This window comes from Carassius auratus, unplaced genomic scaffold, assembly GCF_003368295.1.
Source record: "Carassius auratus strain Wakin unplaced genomic scaffold, ASM336829v1 scaf_tig00012979, whole genome shotgun sequence".
In the NCBI taxonomy this organism is placed as follows: Eukaryota; Metazoa; Chordata; class Actinopteri; order Cypriniformes; family Cyprinidae; genus Carassius; species Carassius auratus.
In genome coordinates this window covers 20,798-41,482 of record NW_020524353.1, presented here as the reverse complement: position 1 = coordinate 41,482, position 20,685 = coordinate 20,798, and the positions used below count along the sequence as shown (strand labels likewise).

The following is a 20,685-nucleotide window of genomic DNA, read 5'->3' as shown; positions in this document are numbered from 1 at the left end:
TATAAATTAGATTACTATTCTACTACATTGTAATCTCCCTTCATAAATTCTCTTAATTTGCCACATCAGATGAAAACTTGAGTGTTACTATGGTTACGTGCTTGGTGAAATGGCATTTAATTACAGCCTGCAATGGCAACTGGGTGACGATGTACACGCGATAAGACGATAAGGTGCTCTGTAAGTTGTACAAAACAAACAACTGTTGCAAGACAAAAAGAAAACCGACATACTGTAGAGAACAGTACAATATTCAAATAGATGCAAAGAACTTCATACTCTGAGTGTTGTAGTGTTGTTTTTGACAGAAGTTATATAGATTTGGCCATTGACTCAAACAGCTGAGATTCATTTATAAAGACATTTGTAAGGAAAGGCATCAAATTGAACGGAACAGAAAATGTAGAGTATCCTGTTCCAGAGTACCACACTTAATGTCGGACAGAATGGTACTGCACTTTTAAATGACTATAAAAATGAGTTCACAGAAGTGACTAATTGATGGCAACATTTTGAATGCTGGCTATAAGCATTTCATCACCTTTACATCTTTAAAATAAAAGAAACAACACATTTTGTGCATTCGGACAGAAATTGATTAAACATAATTGATAGATTTTTTTTTGTCCGTTAAATGACAGAGATTATGGGATATGTATCTGGCAGCTGCTATTATCTTCAAGTAAATCAATACAAGCTTTCGTCCCCTCCCCTCCTAAGACGTCGCAACAATTCTCAAAACAAAGAGCTCTCAGAAATAAATCAGAAAACTGTACCGAATTATCTTGTGTCTTGTGTTTATCTTTGAAAACTAAAATTTAAGTTCCTTTAATCCAGTTAAACTGTCGGGTTTGTGTGAAGCAACACTGACCGAAACACTGAACACAAAAGAATATTCAAAAAATAAAGTCTCTTAGTAAACACATATCAATTATTCAATAAAATTCCCTGACTTAATTAAATCTGCTGTCAATTTCATAGCAGATTGGTGTCTTCTGTATCGATATATATCTCAATTTAAAAGAATTCCCTTTATTAGTGTTTGCTACAAAGCTACAAATAATATATTAATACATACGTCTGCAATCTAAATGATCTGAGAAACAAATTCACCTGGTCACTATACACTCCCTTTCATTACAAAACACATCTCTCCTAGCATCAGTTAAAGGCAGATATTCTAGAGCAACCAAAAAATTTAGATTTTTGCTTTGATAGACCTATAAAACAGAAACGGAGTTTAAATAAAAATGAAATCATTAGGGTGGCCAAAAGATACTCTTACCCTTTAAATTAAATCATTTTTAAATGTGTATTATATAAGTGAAAATGAAAACCTTTCTGATTTGATGTAAAGGGTCCTTCCTGATTAACTAAGACAAAAACGTTGGGAGAACTGTAGTGTGAAATGTTCATTTTTGTTTTGTTCCAAAAGAGCTGATTCTTCTAATGTTGCACCATGCATTTATATTCACACCTCGATGCAGCTTTACACACCTAACTCTAGTGCCCTCTCGTGATGATAATCACGTCCTACCATAGGAGGAACCAAAGACTGTTACGTACTTGTGCATTTTCATTCATTACTTTTCCCTATTTTATGTTCATTTTAATACACCCATTCTATTTTTTTTTTTTTTTTTTTTTGTTCTTTAGTTGTTAATTCTATGCTGAGGGTGCTAACTGTGAGTTTAACTCACAGGCTTGAGACAGGAGGGGTCCAAGGAAGGCTGGGGTTACTGAATTTGACAGGCTGTGGAGGAAGTGGCTTGGCAGCACATGCAGGTGGGGTTGACTGATTTGGGGGGGATGAGATCAAGGTCTTCATCATCTGGGATTTCGTCCAGTCGGTAGCCATCCTTCAGCAGCTGGATGTTTAAATCTTGGTTTATTTGCTGTGGCAAAAGAACACAATTTAACAAAATGGTTAGTTATCTGATCATTTAAAATATTTAAAACAATATAATTTACCAATATGCATGTGTGTATATATATATATATATATATATATATATATATATATATATATATATATATATATGTGTGTGTGTGTGTGTGTGTGTGTGTATATACACATGCATACATACATACATATACTGTACATATAGATATATACACACACACAGACATACATGCATAACATTAGAAGCCAACTTAAGGCACACCTGTGCAATAATCATGCTGTCTAATCAGCATCTTGATATGCCACACCTGTGAGGTGGATGGATTATCTTGGCAAAGGAGAAGTGCTTACTAACACAGATTTAGACAGATTTGTGAACAATATTTGAGAGAAATAGGCCTTTTGTGTCTTAGATCTTTGAGTTCAGCTCATGACAAATAGGGGCAAAAACAAAAGTGTTGCGTTTGTAATTTTGTTCAGTGTGTGTGTGTATGTGTGTATATAGTATACTGAGCTGAACCATTAAAATATTACATTATACAATGCCACTTTAGTAAATATGTGATGACTTAACGAAACTAAACTACAAAATAAAAATAAATAAAAATAAAATAAAATATAATACATATTGTAACATAAAAATATCCATAAAAATATTGGCAAAATTTCTACTCAATTAGCAGTTGATTTATTTTTAACAATGTACTGTAGAGGCAAGTATAAGTCTAATGAGATGGCAAAGAGTTCAAATACTTAAGTGGCTTTATTTCATTTCATAAGTACCTGGTAATTTAGACATCTCACCTCGGCTGAGGAATATCCAGATGATGAATATCTGGACATATCGAAGTCATCGTCACTAAAAAAAAAACAAAAGTAAGTACATGGTCACAAATGGGTACCTTAATTGGAGGTAAACAGCCACAGATCGATGAAATTATCCCTTCTGCTGCAATTCCAAGAAGAAATGGCTCACGTAAAGACAAAACAAAGTCAAACCTTTTTTTTGATTCAGCGAAGATCTGTTTAGGTATGTCAGATATAGCTTCCATATTGAATGTTGATTTCCCTTGTTTATTTTTCCAACATGTGGTTTCTAGTAATATTAGACACATTTTTATCATAAAAAAAAGTTATTCACAGTACAGCAAGTGAGAGAGAAAACTGAAGATGACATTTTAGCCAAATTAATTTATCAGGAAAAATCTGATTGCTGCGTTAATTACAAGTTGTTTTAATGAAGCTGAGCACTTCAAGAATTAGTATGACAGCAACTAGTACAAGCATGTGATGGACAAAGTGCCTGAGCATGTGAGAGACAGTGGGTGTATTTACTAAATGTCAGGGAATGAGTGTTACATACAGCGAGGCTGATATGGAAAAACAGAAAGAGACAGACATTGAAGGATGAGTGACCTAAAACATGACTTAATCACAACCGCAGGCAGCTGAGGTCACAGAGAATCTACAGACAGCTGGCAGCACAGAAAGCATTAAGTTAAGAGACCCATCTGTGTGAAACACTGCACGCTGTGCCTGATCATCTCAACTGAACAGCAACCACGCTATTATGGCTGAACACATACTGTGACACATCTCATTACAGAGGCCTGTAGGCTACACAAACCACACCGATGATGTCAAGTGCTTTGGACTTCTGTCAACAGACATGTTTTCTTGCTTTTTTCCTGGAAACTTAGACAAGAAACATCCTGGCCAGTATTACACTGTTAATGGTGCCTCTGCACTAAGGCCATGTCATAGTCTGGAATTCTTAAAGGGATAGTTCACTAAAATATGAAAATTCTGTCATCATTTACTCACAATCAAGTTGTTCCAAACCTGTATGAGTTTCGTTCTTCTGTTGAGCACAAACAAAGATATACTGAAGAATATTGGAAACCAAACAGTGGAGGTCAACAGCTACTTTGGTTACTGACATTCTTCAAAATACGTTTCTGTAAGTATTCAAAAGAAACGAATACAGGTTTGGAACAAGCGGAAGGTGAGTAAATAATGGCAAAATTTTCATTTTTTTTTGGGTGCAAATTAACACATTAATCATTCCATATCATTGGAACCATATCATTCAAAAACTGCGTTTTCCACTATTTCCTGAAACAAGATAATTATAATTATGAAAATGAAGCTGCAAAACACACAGTGCACATTAAATTATTAAACAGATTATATTAATATTAAGCAACACAACTGTTTAAAACATTGTTTCATGATTTCTCGAGAAGGATCATGTGACACTGAAGAATGGAGTAATGGCTGCTGAAAATTCCCCTTTGCCATTACAGAAATAAAATACATTTTAAAATATACTGAAATAGATCAGTTAATTAAAATTTTTATATTATTTCACAATATTATGTTTCTACTGTATTCTTGATTAAATAAACACAGCCTTGGCATAAGAGACACATTAAAAAAAAGTTATACTGGCCCCAATTTTTTGAATGGCAGAATAAATATTAAAGGTACCGAAAAAATACAGTTGAAATATTAGGATCAGAGAGAGGGTGGACAAAGTTCATATGAAAATAAATGCTTTAAAATTATGTTAATAATCAATTAAAAACAAATGAAATTGGTCTCAGAAACTTTTACAACATTCGTTAACTTAACGGAGGTAGAATATACAAAAGAAAACATGAAAGTGTTTCCTAAAGACACAATATTATAAAAGATACTGCAAACTGAACCAGGTGATGAAACTTGCTTCTGCTTTTCCAGACAATTTTCATCATAATTAATGAGAGTCTCTTCTGTGATCAATGACAATTTTATTATTATTATTATTTTTATTTTTATTTTATTTTTTTGCAAAAGCAAATGTTGCTTCATTTCGCCAAAGCTAAAATGTCTAACTTTGCCTTCCGGAAAGCACATTAATTTTTAATCTTTTATGCTTTGCCAGTTTCTCACACCAGACTGAAGGGCACCAGCTTTAGTCACATTAAAATTAGTTGGTATTCTGATTAAATGTCAGGTCCTTCTTTAATGGAGATGGCTGGTGTTGCGTCTGCTAGGAAAATGGCACAAAGCTTTAATTAGTGGATTTATTTCTATCTCTCATAGTTTGATACATCCTAATCCTTCCCTGGAAGTGAAGCATTCTGAAAATTCACTAACGATTTCTAGAGACAGAAAAAGAATGAAGTTTTTAGTGTGAATACCTGTCAGTGTCCAGTGCTACAAGTGGCTTCTCATCTGGACTCTGGTCTAAGGATGAATAGCCTTTATTAGGGACAACCAACCTGAAAAGAGAGTAGGAAAAAAATGGAAGAGACTGTCAGACCAGTTCAATCAAACATGTACGGTACATCTATGCTTGAATATTAATGAAGACACATTTTATGGGGGGGGGGTCCTATACAAGTTGTTCTTATGGGATCATCTGCCAAATTAGTGACATGGAAAAAGGATTATTTTATTTATTTTTTGCAAATATCTAGACAGCGGTGTTGCTGCTGGTTGACATAACAGCAATGTATACAGTTATTTAGAGTGTGTGTGTGTGTGTTTTTTTAATTACAATTTTTGTTAAAAAAAAAAATATATATATACAAAGGCAGCATTTTTTTGGTTTTATTTTTAACTATTAACCTTTCATTTAAACATCCACTTTTCCCAAATCTTTAAGTACTAGGACAAATCTGGCAAGGGAAATCAAATAAATAAGCGGCATGGCTGAGTTTAACATTATCAAACCCTGTTACATTATCCAGAGCGGGCGCTAGACATCTTTTGTTGCTCATCTCTGGGACAAAAGCTCAGTTAATCTCTGGCCCTCTGGATATTAGAGTAAGCAGGCCTGTGTGCAGCTAATCTTCAGGCCTAAAGCTGTGCTCTAAACCAGGCCTGCGGATGGGTCCTTGCATTTGAGCTAATCCTGACAGGGCCCTAGGGACCGGTGGGAAGGCAGAAGTCCTCATACACACTGCACTAATACTAATTAACATTCACAGAAGGTTAAGCCTTCATATAAAGCTGCTGGGATTTATATGATGTTGTTGCTGTTCATATTTTGATGTACTAAACTTATCAACCATTATTATTAGGCCATACATTTGTTTTATATACACCCACACACACACACACACACACACATATATACACACACATACATACATACATACATACATACATACATATATATATATGTATGTGTGTATATGTATATGTATATATATATATATATATATATATATATATATATATATATATATATATATATATATATATATATATATATATATATATATATATATATATATATATATATATACAAGAGGTAAGAAAGTCATTTTTAATGAAGTTATTTCTCATGAAAATGAGAGTGGACAAAACCTCACCTTGTTCTGGCCATAACATTATTTTTCTTGGGCTGCTGATTTACTGGACTACCCACAGTTCCATTCTTCACTGAGCCCTTCCTCGCAAGCTCTCGCTGTTTCTCTACCGAAAGAACAAATTGGAAGAAAATAACAATTTGTAAATCTCCTGTTGACTTACATTGATAGAACGCTCAGCATTCAAAACATAACCAACAGCTGATGGTGTGATCGTAATATTTGCATGGGGAATCGGTATTGGTCTTCATTCTCATAGCCATTTGCATACTGAAGACTGTCTTTCTTGCATACATTTATAACTGCAGTTACGCTTTGACTGTGTTCTATTGAATCCAGATAATTACCATGGCAGCACAAAGTTTTATGATACGTTGAGACTTAGGGGTGGTGAAAAAAATCGATTATTGATTAATCGCGAGTATGTTATGGACGAGTATGAATCGATTATTACATTTTCAAAAATCGATATATTTTTTTTTTTTTTACATTATTTTATTTTGTAAAAAAAAATATACCGGGAGTTGAACGTCACGAACGCGCCCAGTTCCAGTTAGCAAGCAGCCAGAACAGGTGTGTCAAATGGAAAAACCAGGAGCGAGCAACCAACCGAACCACCCAGCTCCATCTGGGCTCAAAGCAAGCGTGTGGATTTATTTTGGTTTTCATGGCAGGAGCTCTAACCCTCTTGGCGCCATGGTCGAGTTTACTCGACAAGATGCGGCACTGAATAAAACGGCCGATTTTGTCAAATAGGGTGTCAAATTTCACGCGACCTCCCCTGCACCAGATATCAGACATGTAATACTTAATCTCTGACTCAAAAAAAACGTAATGCTCCTTAACAAAATCTTCGAGAGCGCATTGAATCAGTGCGAAAAAAAAAGCGGAGCTAGTGTGAGAGTGAGCCATTTTATTTGACCAATGTTGTCAACGTCAGCGAGTATTGGCATTAGATTATTATTATTATCATTATTATTTTTATTATTATCTAATGGCATCAATAAAGCTTCAATAAACCCGCAATGAAGTGTTGGGACTTCTATTCGCGGACACTGATTCTGAAGGGGAATATCTGTATCCAGAAGATAACGGTGATATTGAAAGTGAAAGTACACCAAGCACAAACGGTGAATCCTTTGCCCAATGTAATTGGTCCTTTGCCAAATGTCAGAGGTGTGAACAATGTTTGCAGGGGTCGGAGTGTTCATTGCGAAATTAGCAGGCGTGTTAGTGTTGCGGGGACGAAGCGGGAGATTTTTTCCGCGCTAGACCTGTATATTTGTCTTCTGACCGCACCTCTCCGCAATCGCGGTGACAGTATTGTAGTGGAAACTTTGTCCAATGCCTCTGGGTATGTTAGACGAGGTCGAAGTATTCATAGGACAGTTAGGAGGCAAGGTGGGGAGTCGCAATGACCCTGACAGTAGTCCGAGCTGTGCACACTCGGCGCGTGCGCGAGGCAGATCTGGCCGCGCTGCTCATAGCAGAAGCAGAGGCGATGTGACACGGGGCATAGATTTTGAACTAAACAGGTCTTGTCTACTTGTTTTTGTGTGTCATATGAATAATATATATGTGCCCCATACATGGAATCAGAGTGCCTGCTGCATGTAGTAAACTGAAAATCCCAACCGCTACATGCATTCGGTTTGTTTCTACCATTTATTAGTAATGATTTACACAGTTTGTTTACTACTTACTGTTGTGAAATGGAAAATCAATAATCGTTAATCGAGAATCGTTAATAATCGAAAATCGACTGTAATCGAATCGGGACTTCAATAATCGTAATCGAATCGAATCGGGAAATCAGACAGATTAACCACCCCTATTGAGACTACAGTCTTATTAATATTCTCCATTCTGCGTGGTTCTCTGGCTGGAGAACGGTTTCTTCAGGCGTGAAGTCTGAGCTCGACTTCTGTGTGACTTACACACATTGGCCTGCATGTGTGTGTGGGAGATTAATAAGGCTGTCAGAGGGAGGACTGTAAAGTGAAGTTTAATTAACAACAGCAACTGCTGTATTTCTGAATGCCCTACAGCGCGCAACTCAACAGAAATCGACATGAACAGATGCAGACTGGTTCTTTCTAATCTCAGCCTCAGACGTCGCACCCACGGACCGTTGGCTAAACATCTGAAAAACAAAAGTGGAACCACTTCTGGAGTCGTCATTGGATTTGTTGAATTCTACAGGATTTCCGGGAGACGCGTGTGTCACGTTCTTTAACGTTCCACCTGGAAACAAAGATGCTATAGCACCAAACCCCCTCACGAAAAAAGAAAGCCGTCATGTTTACAACTATGACGAGTCGACGAGCGCTTAGCATGATTAACTAAACAATGGAGTTTCAAAAGTATGTGAAATATTTAAAGTTCATGGCATAGAATCTTTAACATACTTCCGAGAGTTTTACACACCGGTCTGTTATTGTGGCGACATTTCTACGGCCCTAAACGTGACGCTGAACGAAACGAACTGTGATTGGTTGTTGGATATATCAGTCAAACAACTGCTTGATTTCTATAAAAATACAAATAAAAAGTAGCTTCTCTAATATTTTTGTTTATTTTTGTTATTTTATCTGTAAAAATTTTTATCTACATTTTTCAATTGGCTTAATTGAATTTATACAATTTAATTCACAGTAATTACATTTGGCCAATTGAAACATTAACATGATATCAGTCATTGGAAAATTTTAGTTGGAGATGTCTGATTTTTATTTATTTGTTTTTATATTTTACAGTGTTTTCTTTTTATTATTTAATAAAAAATAAAAACTTATTAAACTAATGTATTGCATTAAGCTTAATGAGATTCATTATAGCACTTTCATATCATTGCTCTCTTGTTGTTTTTGAAGTCGCTTTGGATAAAAGCGTCTGCTAAATGACTAAATTTTAAATTATGAAACATTGCTTTACATAATTGAAATTAAGCTGCAATAAAATAAAAATAAATATTAGATGAAAAACTTCAACAAAAAAATTACTTTTCAATTTGAAAACAGCTAACTCTCAACTAGTTTTCAACTAACTGACATAATTTGTAGAACTAAAATTACTCAAACTGAAATAAGAATAAATTAAAGCTTAATAGAAATGTAAATATAATAAAAAAGTTGTTGTTGTTGTTTTGGTAAACAGCCAATAATTGGTTTATAATTAATTATGGTTTATAAATTATATAATTGAAATTTATTATAAATGTAAACATTTTGCATTATACCAAATTCCAAATGATTATTAAGTTATTACATTCATTATTAAAAGATTACAAGTTACACAAAGTAGATTGCTTCAAATGAAATTGAGCATTAAAACATTTTTTCATGTTCAAATAATGGTCCAAAATATGGATAACTATTTAGTTGCTTTTGAAACCTGACAAATTACATAAAGATGTTTTTTGCAATTTACACAGAAATTTATTTTGCTCATGTTTCAAATGTCCTTGCAGAAAAGAAAAGCCCAAAAGAGCTCCACGATTGTATTTGAAAAGCTGTATTTACTTTATGTGAGAGAACCATTCAGACTTAAAGACTCATTACACTCCTGCTTATCGAAAACCACGGATCCATTTCACACGGCCTACTGCTTTTCGCTTCTTAGCTCTCGCTCCAAACCGTATGCTTCACAATCACAGAATCAAGTGGGAGAATCAGTCCAGTTGTTTTTACACTCAAATGGAGAAATTCCAGTGGTGTCGATATGGCATGTTATTCAGATCATTGCCTTACCTATCTTCACTTGCAGTGGAGAGGGCTTGTAGTTGATGGTGACTGACTCTGATTCTCTCGTTCCTGTTTCAGCCTCCAAAGTGGACGTTTCTGCAGGATCCTGACAAAAAAAAAAAAAAAACATAAAAACAATCATACTTATGAGTAGATGCAACACTCCATTCCTGAGTGCAGATGCTAGATATTAACGATATGCAATACATTTCCAAAATTGATTAGTTGACAAATGGATTTTGACGAAGCTTTGGTTTCGATATGAATTAAGAAAGCAAATCTGGAAAAGCCTTTCAAATCTGAAACAATGTAACATAGAATGGCTCTCTCTTAAACCCCAACCATGCTCAGTGTGCTGATGAAAAATAGACATCAAAAATTGGACTGGTTGTAAATAATGGCATCTGGAGAGGCAGGGCATGTATCAAGGGTGTTGGGTAAAATAACACCAGTCACAATAATGTCACCACACTGTCATCCAAACAGGTCATTTTAATAGATCTCTCTCAAAACGTCTCAGATTTGCTTTCACAACTGTGCTCCGGCAACTTATCGATTCTGGGACCTGAGATGGATAGAAAACTCCTAATGTACTGAAAGGTTATTGGTTATCAGATTAATCCGGATTTTGCCTGCATTAATACATTATTTTATTCCTAGAAACATTATGAAAATGATTTGTTCTGGAAGTTGACAGTATTTTCTGATTTATGGAGTGATAAAAAAGACATATCCAAAATCTATTCTAATAGTTCTATCTGTAAAAAAAAAAAAATCTACTTTAACTATTATGATTAAATTGATAAGAATTTTGAATCTGGCTTCATCCAATTTTCAGGCTTCTCTTCTAGAAACGTCTAATCTAATTAGTGCATATTTAATTAGATAATGTACCTTTGCATACTTTAACATAAAATATCAGAAACAACAACAACAAGCCATTTTTAATATAGTCAATGGGGAAATATGAAAAACAAATCAATTATGAATACACTGGTTTATTTTTGGGATGTCTTGCCTTAAACAATATTTAATAAATATTTTATTTCATTTTAGATAGTAATGGCAAAAATAAATAAGTAAATAAAATACATATAATATATAAATAATATTTGATAGAAATTATTTTTAAACCATCTACTGACAAAATTTCTGAACAAATCTGTAACAAAATCAAAAGTACGACAGGCCAGTAAAATATGCTTAATAGTCAAAGGTCTCTTACAATATGCAAGTCTTGAGTCTTTATTACAAATACATTTCTTTCAGAAATATATAGAACTAATGGCACTAAAATTAGACCGATGGATAGACAAATCTTACTGTCTTGTTGTCCAATATAAAATGTACACGCCTTCATTACTACTCAAAGTCTGAGCCAACACACCTTCCATTCTCCTCAGCCTTTTTTCTGCACAGCTGCTAGTTGAGAGATGGATGAAGGAGAGAGATTCTAGCTGTCATAGTAACCGGCCGGTACTTCCTGCAAAGTTGGCTCGCATGACACCAGGCATGTTTTGTTGCTCCAGCCTTCAATACGTAGAGTCGGACTGCACAGTGACATCACTCGAGACAGAACAGAGGGAGCTTGTTGGAGGAAGTGTTGAGAGCACACCCAAGCTGCCTCTGCCAACAGAGTGCCTATTATGACCTACAAAAAAGCCTGCCTTCATTGCATGTGGCCATTTGAGAGTCTTTGGGCCATCATCTTGAGCCACTAGAGCCATGCGATTATAGCAATGCTATGTTTTTGGTGCAGTTCATGACACACCAGATGACTAATGGAACAGTTTGGTAAAAAAAAAAAAGTAAAACAAAAAATAATAATAATAAATAAATATATATCACTGACAAACATTTTAATTTTTAGCACTACTTCTGAACTTTTTCCACTGCCGACCTATAAACAATATCAAATATCAATATCAAAATTTTATATCAATAGTGTTCCTGTAGCTCAATTGGTAAAGCATTGCGTTATCAAGCGCAAGGTTGGGGGTTCGATTCCCCGGTATCAAATGATACGTAAAAATTGGCAGCCTGAATGCACTGTAATTCGCTTTGGATAAAAGCGTCTGCTAAATGCATAAATGTATTTAATTTAATTTTATATCAAATGTCTGACATTAACAAAACAAACATGCTTAGCTCATGTAAGCGATAACTAAATGATGCTAAAACCATTGGAGGGGTTACTGGATATAAAAAAAAAGACCTGTATCATAAAGAAATCCATTTGTGAAACAAACATGAAGCAGACTTGTTTTTGAAGGAAACCTCTTTGTCCACTGGTTCAGTCGTGGCATAGTGCCAGCTGTAGGCCTGGCAGGGCTCTCACAAACCCTTTAAGCTCAGCACCAGCTAAAGAGACCAGCGGGGGATTGTGGGTAATAGCCCAGCAGGATACCATCAAGCTCTTGAAGCTTCTAATCATATGCTGGGCATGAATTACATTGTCATTCATCTTTATCTCCAGCTGTTGCTCGTCCACAATATAATTAAAAAAGAAAATCGAGCATCAGAACACACCTCCGAAAGCAAGGAGTTAATGCTTCACTTCAACATCAATTTTAAAAAGCTATCTGTCTTTGTACTTTGTGGTCTATAAAAGACTTTGTTGAGTAAGCCAATGTTATTGAGCTTTCCAGACAGCCTTTGTTAGGCTACATAGACTACACAAATCTCAGAGCAACACCACAAAGAAGAACATCAAAGTCTTGCTTATTCCACCAGCTACATGTACAACTGCCTGTGAAATTTATGCAAGATCTACTGGAGAAAACCAAGAGAAGAGAAGCCTCACAGCACTACAGAACCCAATCTGATTCAACACTATCTCTGGTCTCATTCTTTAAAGCTGATTTAGAGCGTTGTCACAAGACTAAAGTGATCAGAAATATATAGGAACTGAAACACATAAGCAAGTCTGTTTGATCTAGAGCAGTGCAAGAGCAAGACACACATCCACAGAAACACACACACACACTGTCTCGTGTTAAATTTATCACATGGACTAATGTTTGTCCTCAAGGACTTTAAAATGGATGTCAAAGTGAGGGTCAATTATTAACATCAGTAAAGATTTTAGATTAAATATAGATTAATGGCATCATGTGGGACCTCCAGGATTTTTATATGGATGTCAATCATTTCAAGGCATGTTGGTGATGTAGGTTGATGAAGGAGATGAAGATGAGCCAATGCTGACACAGCTGAGGCGATGAAAAGGATTGGTGGGATAATATGGCAAGATGTATATGGACCAACCAAAGCAAAGAATGATCCATAAGGTGACTACCAGGTGACAGTGGTTAATCAGATAACCAATATATATACCAATATACCAATAGAATAAAAGGGATGGGATGGGTTCTTTTACTTAAATTTCCCACTGATTTATAGGGTTTTGAATGGTTAGGGTTTGTGTCAGGACTCAGGACAATGTTTGTTTGACAGGAATGTTGTTCTAGAAGCAACAAAATATGCTGATCCTGGAAAACAGCCTACTTGGCAAAATTACAGTCACTGTAAACTGATTCTCTGGCAGCTTACTGTCATTGCTGCCCTCCTTTTATCCACATGTCAATAGAAAATGTAAATTAGTCATCTTTTTTTTTTTTTTTTACTTATTTATGTGACCTAATAAGCTGTCATCATCATCTCTCTATAGATGAAGGTGATGAGTACAACAAATCTGAAAGCCAATAACTAGTAAATCCCTAAATGGAAGGAGTTTTCTTCTCTGAAAAACAGGAGCCATGTTGCAACGGGTTTATTTCCTTTTCTGCCCACAGACGACTGAATTAGCATGAGAAAGCACTGTTTGTTGTATAGGGTAACAGCTGGGACTTTGGCACTTTGGGAATAATGGGGCGCCAATGAAAAAAATAATGGAATTATCATCTGGGGCCATATCTCACCAAACCAGCATATTCTAAATTACACACTTCAGTCCCACTGGATAATACAGGCATACTAACTGAATGAAAACATATTTATTTACACAAGCTCTGTAAAAATAATTCAAGATGTGTCTGCTACTACTTTCGGATTGGGTTGACGAGTTCAAATCTACTCAAGTCTAGTACTTTCCAGACTGTATTGTTAGTAATTTTCATCCTTGTGCGTAAATTCTACAGCATTATGTTTCTCTAACAAATTATTCAAACGGTTCTTTAATTTTTTATTGCATTTAATATACAGATTTGAATTTAATTTCATTTTAAAATAAAGATGCATCATCATGTGGCCCTGACATTGGCACAAAAAGAACATTGCAGTGCAGTTAATTTGTCACATTTTTTGCTATTCGGCTTTGTAAAGTAATTTAATTTCACATCATTACTTAAATGACATAATTGAGAGCTCATTAATTCAGTGGCCCCTCACTGCAGACCACAATATCCAGGGGGCTGGGCTGGATCCACATATATAGGGGGTGGAGATGGGTAGGTTTCTGGCGATTCATCTGAACAATAATCGTCTTTTCCATTCAATCCGATTCGTGAACAAACCTCGCGGATCGATTCATTGAAAAGCTCTGATTCAAAAGAATGTTCCATTCACTTATCAGACACATCATAAAAAAACAGACATTTCTGTCAGTCAAAAATAATATCAGCAGGTTTACGAACATATAAACACAACTTAGTAAATGTGAGAACTGGCATAGTGTCAACATATAGTTGGATATATACGTTTTGTCTAAAAAAACAAAACCACCGATCCTAGATGACATGTGGTAATGCACCGGCGTTTGTGGGGCAGGTTAAATGAGGTAATACAGAATTACTATCTTCTCACACGGTTTCATTTCCCACAACCTGTAAAGGTAGGTACACGCTGTTATTCTCCATGCAGTGAGAGTGACACTTACCAACAGCTTCATCTCTGGATTTACTGGTGGTACTTGAAATCTGTCAATTTCTTCCATCATTTTGATTAAACGTCAGTCTTGTAAAGTAAAGCACAAATGCTCAAGGCGATATCCTAATTGAAAAACGCATTTATTCACTCTCTGGAATGGTTCAAAGATGCCGAACTCTCCAGCATCATCTCTAGCTGTTTTCCGCTATCTGGCTATTACCAGTCAGGGGTGACTCAACAGCAACATCTGACTTCCGGTTGCGGAACCCCTCCCATAATGACGAGTAGATGAATAATTAATAAGCCTGAAACCCACGGCTCCTGTGCTGTGAGTGTAACCCCTCTCACCCGGTGTTACATGAGGTAGATTGGCAGATTAAAAGCAGCACAGCAAATATTGGCAGATGAAATATGTAAATCGTGCAGATACTGATACCATAAAAAATTAATACGAGATATGGTTATGCAAAAAAAAGTGCAATATCCTTATATTTATTTGTTACCCTTCCATCCTAGTACATCCCTGCATCTTATCCTATTCCATTATCATTTATAGCACAATTGTTTATACACTTATTTTTTGCCTACAAATTTTTTTTTTATTATTATTTTTTTTTTTTTGACTGTGTGTTGGTGTCTCTGTGAACTGGAAGCTCATCTAACTCAAAACAAATTCCTTGTACGCGCAAGCATACTTGGCAAAGCTCTTTCTGATTTCTGATTCTGATTCTGAGAAGTGTTAAAAATTACTTTTATAATTTATTATCATGTATATATATAAATAGTTTATTGTGATAATTACTGTGGTTTTGTTTTGTATTTGTAAATCAGGTAAGAAAAAAAAATAGAGAGAGAGAGAGAGAGAGAGAGAGAGAGGGCGGGAGAGAGAGAGAGAGTCCAGTGGCAACATTGTTATTCTTAGACTCAACAAAAACACTTTTTTTGCATGTGTCAGGTTTTATGAAACTTTGAAACACAAGTGTCGCTATCCCCATCTTGTGGTGTTTTAGGGGAGGATTTAGACTTTGCTCAAATTACGCCTTTGAATAACTTTTATTTTGAAACAACCTACACAAGAATCCAGTCAAGTCTCTTCAGCCGTCTGCAGCAAACATAGATTTATGTATACTGTGAAAAAATATAGTCAAAAAATTTAAAAGTACAAAAACAACAATAATAATAACAAGAAAAATAACAAAATAAATAAATATTTTATGAATATTTCGATACGTTTTAATGATATATACTTATACATTTTATTTTACAATTAATTGGTTTAAACATAAACATAATACATTTCTTTAATGTGACTATAAAAATTTTACATATATTTATTTACAATGTTTGATTTTATTATTTATTCGCATATAGGAATTTTGTTGAAACGCTTTTATTTTGAAAGCTAACTCAGTTGTTAGGCTTCTTCACGTTTGTGCAACAGACTCTGTAATAAAATAATAGAGAGCATCGCAACTTGTTTGAAGTTTCTCGTCTAACCACTGATATAGTACCTGCGATTCCCTCCAATCACGAACTCGCACCGATTCCTTTTTAATCTGTTTAATTCATTTTTCGCCGTCTTTGTTTTAATGTACCGTTAAAGATAGTTTTTGCTTCCTTTGCAGGTTAATTGCCTGTTAACTTCTAGCTCAGTGTCATATTTTGCCTCCATTCACTTCTGAATCCATTGATGATGTAATGGTGGACATATTGAATAAACTTGCATATATTCAATTGGTTGTCACCTTTATATAAGCCAGATGTCATTCATGATTATAAGAGGGTATGTTGTGGTGGTCTCGGTTCACCTCTTTGAGTACTGTCTTCTGAAACTTGACCTGAGGATGTGTGACCAGTAAAATGATACTTCAGACATGTGTTCCCTGATCCACAAACAAAGACTGGTACCTTACTCGAGTGGTTAGTGTGAAGTTCTGACTGTATGAATTTTAATGTTATCATAAAATACAAAAATAAATGAGGTGGTATACATTAATTTAAAAATGTGTTTATGTACCTTTTTTTAATTTATTTTGTTATTTTACATTTGTTTGATCATCAGACATGTCATTTTTAAGAGTATAAATATAGAATTCAACCTACTTATTTATATCACTGATGTAGATTGTGTATATTAATTGTGCAGTGAGTTGAACAATTTACAATCTGGACAGTTTGGGAAAATGAATTTACATAGGCACATTTATTGATATTTATCTTTCTTATGCAGAGAAAATCAACAACAAACTCTTCTTCCCCACCTCTACATGTCATGTGAAGAAGAGCACAAAATGCAGCCCTATCAAAACAGTCCAGGTATAACACCAGCTTGCAGTCAGTGCATAGACACCCATGCTCAAAATAACCTTGCATATATATTTACAATGATTATTACAAAATAATAAAGAAATGTCTACAGAGGTGTGCAGTTTCAGTTCTCTTAATGCTGTTTAAAATATTCCAAAGGTCCATTAGATCCATATCACACAATGGATGTCTTTTATGATCCAGGTTAAAACAAAAAGTAGCTTGCATCCTACTGTTAATGTGAAGACAAGGGTCCCACGTATCCCACATGGCAAAGTCTCAACACGAGAGACCCCATTTAAGTGGGAGGTCAGTCAAATATTACAATATTACAAATTAGCAATATTACAATATTCCCATTTGTGTTTGTACATATTTCATGTAAAAATAATACACACTATGCAGTCCTTTGTAGAAGTAATCAGTATTGTGTATTTCAGATCATGATGTTTATGTATATTTTAGGGTCCATCTCATCGTCTGGAGATAACACCTCCACAGGAACCAGAACGCTCCCAGTCTCCTCTCCGAATAGAAGATCTCGTCCCTGATGAAGAAGAGGCACTGCATGGACTCATCAATCAGTACGAGAGGAAGATCGACAGCCTGGTGACAGAGGTCAACTCTCTGAAAAATGAGATGAGAATTTTTTTTGTCATTTTTATTGTCATTCTTTTCTTTCAACGAAAATAGAGAATTATATACCTGGAAAAATTGATTCAGCAATTAGAAACACATACACTATAGTGTAATATGGGGTCTGTAAATTTTTCTTAATGGTTTTGTCTCTAATAAAAGTCAAGGCTACATTTATTTGATCAAAACTTCAGTAAAAAAAAAATAGTTTGAACTATCGTTAAAACTAAGAAAATGTTTTCTATTTTAATATAGTATAAGATGTAATATATTCCTGTGATGTCAAAGCTGAATAAATTAAATGTGTTAATTTCATAAATAAATCTTGCTGACCCCAAATTATAACAGTATAATTATTTTGCTCTCTCTCACACACACATTTATGTATATATATGTGTGTGTGTGTGTGTGTGTGTATATATATATATATATATATATATATATATATATATATATATATATATATATATATATATATATATATATATATATATATATAATACATTAATAATTAAAACCTCTTGGCTAATATATAATAACAATGCTTCATTAGGGGAGCGTTCTATTTATTGCTTTTCATTATTATTTCCGTTTACAACCAAAAGCACTCTGCTCTCTCTTTATGATATTTATGTTTCTCTACTTGAAGATTATTATATTTACAAAAAAAAAAATGCTTTAATACTCTCTTCCATGTGGTTCTATCTGAACATTGTGCTTTAGTCAGGAAAGAAAATGTCAGTCAGATTATATCTGCCCTCACTTCTGCATGCACATATAAGGGGTTTGACTCAGAAACTGCTTCAGTTGGTCTTTTTTTTATTATTGTCTTGTTTTATTTATAGGCCTTCTTGCAAATTTCATCTGGATCTGGATGTGCCAGGACACTGTGATACAGCAGAAATCCTGCCAGGCAGATTTATTATGGCAGTGTTTTCCAGACCAGGAGTACTGCCAGGAATTTAAAAGAAACATAATTACTTATATTCATCACAGTCAAAAAATTCACCAAATTAAACTGATAAAAAAAATGCTAAATTTACTTTCAGCAGCAAATTGCAAAATCATATATTTACGTTATATACAGAAATCTGAATAAATAAATAAATATATAACATATATTCATCGTGTTTTGTCTAAAACACAGAATTTTAAAAACACTCAAAGACAAAATCACTATGGGGATCACTAGACCTCTTCGGCATTTTCCGTCGGCGCTCGGCTAGTTGCTGCAGTGCATCTCGCGCAGCTCGTTCCATTCGGTCGCTCGCGCGCTACGCTGCTATTTCATTCGTTGAGGTCGCCACCCGTTGCCACCCAGACCCAGAAAAACAGCAAATACTTCGACAAGGTAAGCTATTATGCACTATTTAAGTTTTACAGATGTGCACTTTTTCGTAGAGAACACATTTCCCGGGCGTTTTAGTCCAAAACTAAAGGTATGCTTGTGTTTTTGTCGCGTTAGCTCTGCTTAGGGCCGTCCTGGGCGTTTCAACGGCCGTTTGAATCGGTTTAATGATATACAGAACAGAACGTATCTCTCATTGTACTATAAATGTACTATTATTACATTGTTGTGTCATTATTATGAATTAAATACGTTTTTCAGACAAGGTTTTCATTGCCCTGTCCAATGGAGTCGTTAGCTGCGGAGCTAACCTAACGCATATTCCCGGCTAGCGTTAGATTATAAATTAGACATGCGCGGATACAGGATAGTAAGATTCATTTAAGTCTATGTGACTGCATAGGGACATTTGATTAAATGATTAAATAAAAGCCTAGCTGAATTATATTGATTTAGGTTTACATGGAATGCATCTCTACTTGCAGATAAACCAGCAACCTAATCTAATTCCAAATGTTCTTCCAAACAAAGACATTCGTTTCAACCATGTAACGTTACCTTGTTCTGTCGATACACAATTTGTGTATTTTCATTGGCTTAATGTGAATTTATTGATCTATATATTCAGACTGTAGAGGATCCGCCCAGCGCTTGTTTCTCTCTCGGCCTTATCATAACAATTTGCCCTCAAATGAGCCCTGGTTGCTTGGCTTTATTGTTTCATTATGGTCTTTTTAAATGTAAAGTGCTTATTATAAACATGCATAAACATAGATTTGAGTTTTGGTTAGATAATGGTTTATCCCTTAAAATGTATGAATGCTGGAAAACCTCTGGTAATAACAGTGTTTAGACTGTTATTAAAATAAACTGTATAAACTCTTTGAAGGCAGGTCATAATTATTTTATCAATAATTCATTTGGACTGGCTAAACCATGTGGATGGATATAACAGGGAAATAAATGGATAGTATGTGTTATGTTGTCACAAATTATATTCTGTACTCTGTTGTTTTCTGGTTTATGCAAAGTGTTTGAAACTATTGTTTGACCATGATTTGCACCAATGCATTTTGAACCCATAGACTTGGATAAAGCAGTGACTTAATATGCACGCCAACTGCTTACATGCCAATGACCCTGCTGAGCTCCTGAAATTTTTTTGGAGACATTAACATGCATTGCTTATAAACTGCAATACTGGTCCCCTTATTCATTATAATATGTAGAGGCAGACAGATAATTGGTTAGATCCAAAACATTTTTTTATTGATATTAAAATTAGATTTGCTGATAATATATGAAGGACCAAACCTGCAAAAAATAAATAAATAAATGTCATCATAGGAAAATAAATGAATTGCTAAATCAAATACAATAAGTTAGTAAATTTAGTCCATGAATAATTATTACTAATTGGCACCAAAGATGCTTATAAATGTGCAACCATTTAGATTGCAAAATAATTTTGTATAACTTGAATAGCATAACACCAGTAGTCATTTTTTTAAATGGTGTAAT

The 20,685-nt window shown here is 34.8% G+C and overlaps 1 protein-coding gene and 1 long non-coding RNA gene across 3 annotated transcripts; one reads left to right on the top strand and one right to left on the bottom strand.

The window, feature by feature from the left end:
* Positions 1-1,607: 1,607 nt before the first annotated feature.
* LOC113073845 (protein FAM219A) lies at positions 1,608-15,125 on the bottom strand. Of its 2 annotated transcripts, none has more exons than XM_026246597.1 (6): positions 14,884-15,125; positions 10,014-10,113; positions 6,268-6,370; positions 5,089-5,169; positions 2,687-2,762; positions 1,608-1,895 (listed from the first exon to the last, which is right to left on the bottom strand). In XM_026246597.1, exons 1-6 carry the CDS (start codon positions 14,941-14,943, stop codon positions 1,737-1,739), a joined length of 579 nt encoding a protein of 192 aa, XP_026102382.1. In that variant the 5' UTR covers positions 14,944-15,125; the 3' UTR covers positions 1,608-1,736. The 2 variants fall into 2 exon arrangements, with proteins under 2 accessions (XP_026102382.1, XP_026102383.1); XM_026246598.1 differs by having other exon boundaries at positions 2,708-2,762.
* A 1,198-nt stretch (positions 15,126-16,323) lies between these two features.
* Positions 16,324-17,476, top strand: LOC113073847 (uncharacterized). The gene is made up of 3 exons (XR_003280554.1): positions 16,324-16,793; positions 17,104-17,189; positions 17,385-17,476. It is a non-coding gene; the product is annotated as an uncharacterized LOC113073847 (long non-coding RNA).
* The last annotated feature ends 3,209 nt before the right edge of the window (positions 17,477-20,685 follow it).